General features: G+C 33.3%; 1 protein-coding gene across 1 annotated transcript; it reads left to right on the forward strand.

The window, feature by feature from the left end:
* Positions 1-1,663: 1,663 nt before the first annotated feature.
* On the forward strand, positions 1,664-2,399 carry PICMEDRAFT_79472 (hypothetical protein; the record flags this gene model as incomplete). The annotated part of the gene is made up of 2 exons (XM_019164971.1): positions 1,664-1,917; positions 2,275-2,399. The coding sequence occupies exons 1-2, from the start codon at positions 1,851-1,853 to the stop codon at positions 2,397-2,399; spliced, it is 192 nt and encodes a 63-aa protein (XP_019015952.1). The 5' UTR covers positions 1,664-1,850.
* Positions 2,400-5,564: the final 3,165 nt, after the last annotated feature.

Genomic DNA, 5,564 nt, shown 5'->3' on the forward strand with positions numbered 1-5,564 from the left:
GGTTGCTGATATGTTGACTAAAGTTTAGCCAAGATTAAATTCAATAAGTTTGTTGGTCTAGCTGGAATGTCGAACATATCTACAAGTGTTTAGATTATGGTGGGGTGTTGAGATAAGATGCCGAAGTCAATATCAANAAATTAGAGAAAGAGGCTTATTAAAGACAAGGCATTAGAAAAGAGCCTTGTAATGACAAGGCATCAAGTAATCTAAAACTGGAAAGATTAGCCGACGTCATGAGTGTATAAATAGGAGAGGTTTTGTCTCCTATCTGTGTTTAGAATCATTAGTTATTAAGAGTTGTATAAGTTGTTTTTAACTAAGTAACAAACATAAGAAAAAGTGTACATATACAATGGATATTCATAATAGAATAGCTAGACTTCAACACGAAGCCAATAAGGATCGAGAGATAAGAGATAAGAGTCTTATCATGATAAGGCATCTTAGTAATCTAAAACTGGAAAGTTAGCCGCCATGATAAATGAATAATGGCAAGTTTAACCGAAGGTATAAGTGTATAAATATAAGAGATTTATCTCTGTATTTATGACTGAGAGTAATAGTCTGTAGGTTAGTTATATTAGTTATATATAAATAGGCAACTGTTGAGATAAGATGCCGAAGTCAATATCAATAAATTAGAGAAAGAGGCTTATTAAAAACAAGGCATTAGAAAAGAGCCTTGTAATGACAAGGCATCAAGTAATCTAAAACTGGAAAGATTAGCCGACGTCATGAGTGTATAAATAGGAGAGGTTTTGTCTCCTATCTGTGTTTAGAATCATTAGTTATTAAGAGTTGTATAAGTTGTTTTTAACTAAGTAACAAACATAAGAAAACGTGTACATATACAATGGATATTCATAATAGAATAGCTAGATTACAACAGCAACAAGTATAATATAAAGTGAACAATATATAATGGATATTCATAACAGAATAGCTAGATTACAACAATGGGAATGATGAGGTGAGTCTAGGTGTTGTTGAGATAAGATGCCGAAGTCAATAAGTATCAATAAATAAAAGAAAGGGGCTTGTAAAAGACAAGGCATTGGAGAAGAGCCTTGTAATGACAAGGCATCCGACAAGAGCTTAGAATGACAAGGCATCAAGTAATTTAAAACTGGAAAGATTAGCCGACGTCATGAGTGTATAAACAGGAGAGGTTTTGCCTCCTATCTGTGTTTAGAATTATTAGTTATTAAGAGTTGTATAAGTTGTTTTTTAAATAAGCAACAAATTTAAGAAAAGGTGAACAATATACAATGAATATTCATAACAGAATAGCTAGACTTCAACACTAGGAGTGTTGAGATAAGATGCTGAAACCAATAAGGATCAAGAGATAAGGGATAAGAATCTTATCATGATAAGGCATCTTGGTAATCCAAAACTGGAAAGTTAGCCGCCGTGATATGAATAATGGAAAGTTTAACCGAAGGTATAAGTGTATGAATACAAGAGGTTTGTTCCTTGTATTTATGTTTGAGAGTATTAGTTTGTAGGTTATTTATATTAGTTATATCCAAATAAGCAACAAACATAATACTAAGATATGCTACAAACAATGAATATTCAATCTAGAATAAACAGACTTCAACAATAGTTAAGGAGATAGTAAGTTGTTGAAAGTAAAGCAAAACTAACTCTTGCTTCGGCGGCATTGACTTTATGAATTTTCCACCCAGCCCACTTCATGACAGCAAAGATTTTCTAGAATAAGTAGTCTTATTACACTAGTATGAATTGGCAGATATCAAGTGAAGCTGTAGTATCAAGGATATCTCTAGGAAATCACATAGATAGATGTATATATCAACATTTTTTAATACCTTTGACGGGAAATGACCATCATCAATGATAGCAACAAAAGTTTTGGCCACATAAAGATTAGGATAATGTTCGAAGTTAGTGAGAGAATAACAATAACCTTTTGAGATAAATGACAAATATTCTGAAATTTTCACCCAGTTTGCTACTGTAGAACGAATTCGTTTCAGTCTAGCATCATGTTGTTGACATAAATTTCTTCATATTAATTGTTGATCTACATAGATATCTCTGGCCACCAGAAATTATGTTATCTACAATAGGCATAAGTAGAAGTTTTTAGACAAAAATTAGGAAAACTAAACTGTTTTTGCTTATAACTTGTGATAAAAGTTACATAGAAAAAAGTGAAAAAAAAAATAGTGAATTGCAGGGAAGAACAAAGGTAGAGCATCAACAAATGTTAGGTTTCCCAATGTCGCGACATTACTATTAGAGTTTCCAGTTTTGATGGAAGTGTGAATTACAAATCGACCTCTGGTTCTAAGAGACTGATTCGAAATTCAGAATACGTTTCGAGCCAACTTCTATTGTTGACTCCTGTCAAGGGCTTCTTCAATTGATAAATCTAAAAATTGGCAAGACAAGACGACTCACAAGGTAGAGGAACTGCTGATATTATAGAAATTGGACTTGATCCTTTTGGGCAAACTTTGGTGAACTTTGTTAAGAAAGATTGCGAAACTCTGAACCAGATTTGACGTCATTCGGAAAGCCGAATCTGGTGGGACGAGCTAAATTTGATCATATTATTCGGGGATTTTCCTGCTGCTTCGCAAATGCCAGTCAGTCTTCATAACCTATCGGTTATAATTTTATGTGCAGTATTTGTAAACGCGCTTCAAAAGCACCTTACTCAGTGATACTTGGTAAGACAAACCTAATTAGTATCAATTTATTTTATCATAACCCATCATGATCATTCTGAGAGAGTAATTTAGCATCTAGTTGCTTCAGATAGCTGTAACAATGGCTATTCAGCCTCTTTACTGGCCCCTGTACTACTGGGTAAGGCAAAAATGCATTTCAGTTTTGATATACTATAGTTTACTTTAGTAGATCAATGACTGTCTTGATGGGATATTTTTAAGTTTTGTAGTAAATTTTCAATGATTGTCTACTTAATCTACAAAGTTAGCTGAAAAAGTCCCCGCTTTTTTCCTGTTTACTTGAAAGATATATCGTATAAACTTTCAAGTATAGTCCCCAACACATTCATTATAGTTTGGAACATTTATACAACTGATAAACATCTTATACTTTTGCATTGATTGTGTCGGTCAGTCCTTTACGGTTCAAACCACATTGCTACCTAATGGCTAAATAAAACTCTGTAGATTTCATCTCTTCTTTTTGATCTGTTACCTGACAAGTCCTAAAAGTCTCAACTGCCTATTTCTAATGGCTTTATACAGGGTCATTTGCAATACGTCAACACTTTAGTTTATCTGGTGGGTAATTGATAGGTCATAGTATCATTGTCGTTCACCATAACTATCAACCCATAGTTTTTAATTAGCATTCAGGCCTTATGGGGGAGTAGACTCAGACCATACGGACAGCCTTGGCTCGAGGGAAAGATCAACATCCCAAAACAAATTTTCTAAAACAGACCTTCTCATTTTACTTTCTTTTATTAATAAACCTGCTATCCACCAGATTCAGAAGCTTTTGTAAATTATAATTTACCGTCAAGCATTAAAATCAAAGCCACGCCAATCTTATTTAGCTCTTGCCTTTAAGAGTGTTTTTTTCCCTGTAATACTTTGTTTGAGCCTAATTTTGCAACGATTAGGCAATGGGGTAGCAATGTTCCACGCACTTTTCTGTCCCCCACCGTCATTTTCAGAGTTTTTATTTCTCAGAATACTATGTGTTGCGTATCTGAAACAATTCGCATAGTACACAAAAATATGATTTATCATTTGTACGAAGTTTTTGGATTATAGTTTATACAGTTGAACTGATAATAAGGTATCCCGTGAAATTCTCACAGTAAACGTATACTTTACCCAAACAAGCAAAAAATACAATTTTTTACTTTACTCAACCACGTTTTTTAGATTAAGTTGGCTACATTGTTACGATCTGAAGTTTCACTAGCTTCAAAGTTATTCTGAGAGCGGAAATGTGAAATTTACGTACAGTATCCAAAATTCATAAAGCACATTTATTCGAATTACATTCTCCATTCTTTTTATGGCAAGACAAATTTGTTTCCAAATTAAAGTTAGCTGGCAGAGAACCATTTTTTGCTACCAATTCCTTCAAGCTTATGATCTCGTTTACTATATAACTTCTTATCCGCTGCTAATTTCAACAATGGAATTTTTTTTTTTCAATAACCTTGTGAGATCAACCCACTTCCACTGCAAAACATTCTTACTTTCTGGGCTAGTGTTCGAAGTTCAGACTGCTTTCAATTACAACTGAATGAGTTGCTTCTTACAAAAATCATGTATCCTATCATGCAAATTGTATTCATAAATTAGTCAAAATAATTTAGCAATAATCACATATCTCATATATTGAGCAAATGCTATTATTAAAAGCTTGCCACAACAACGGGAGAAAATTTTCTTGTAGGGATGAAAGCAAGGTTCAGGGCCAAAACTGGCAGCGCAAGAGTTAGAATGTATTAATACAATGAGTAAAAGCTTGCACATAACGATATAAATAGAGCTATTTCAAAGCAACCTAATTGAATCTATTTGTAGCTCTAACTTTAATAAATTTGCTAACCGAAATACAGACACCTAAAAAAAAAGAGTTTTTGACTCTGAGATGATTTAAAAGGCCATGATCCGTAATAATGGTTTTGTTTAGCATCCAAGCTGGGCAACAATTCAGGTGCAAAGTCATTTTGAGTTGACTTTATCTGTACTGGTTTCAGTTTGTTGATAAAAAACTATATACAAACTTTAAAAGCTATTTGTTACCGGGCTGGAAGTAATTTACTTTTGAAAGTTTGAAAGTGTCACTTTGGGCAATCAGCTCTGTAGTAAAATTTACACAGCTAAACAACAAAATGCTTTGCGAATTCTGACACTGAGAAGGATTTGGCATACTGTAGCCGCTTTAATTCTTTAGAATTGCAACACAAGAGCTCGTGCCAGCTGTGAGAGGGAAAATCGGAAGTCAGACGTAAACAGTAAGAAGACTTAAAACTGATTACTGTGAGAAGATGCCTAAGCTGGTTGGAAAGTGGTTAAAAAAATATAGGTATAAAAATGAGAGAGAAAGATATGTGATTGCAAGAAAATTCCCAGTCATAAAAAATTTCAGTAATGTAAAGTTGAAATGATATGTATATTTTACCTTTCTTGTATTTAGTTTTGCGTTTATAAATTACATTACTTATATGAAGATGAATTAATTAACAATCATTATATGTGCCTTTACAAAATTGAAACTTCATCAATGGCTGACAGCTAGAATCATCAACTGTCCGAAGTGACATGATGACATGTGAGGGCAATTAGAACTGAATCATTAAATGAGGTCTTGATTGAGCAACTTGGGATAACTCTAGAAATTGTGACCACTCAAGTTGTCCTGTAAAATATTGTGTAGTTTACAATAATAATTGAGTTTAAGAGATCAAAAATGATTAATTACTTTTAGATCACGATCCTTTTGGTATGTTAGGCAAAGCTCTATCCTTTTTTTCACAAAGATATTCTTACATCGAATGGGTCATTTGTGTTTCTTTTCAGTAGTTAGAAGAA

Source organism: Pichia membranifaciens (assembly GCF_001661235.1).
Source record: "Pichia membranifaciens NRRL Y-2026 unplaced genomic scaffold PICMEscaffold_6, whole genome shotgun sequence".
Classification (NCBI taxonomy): domain Eukaryota; kingdom Fungi; phylum Ascomycota; class Pichiomycetes; order Pichiales; family Pichiaceae; genus Pichia; species Pichia membranifaciens.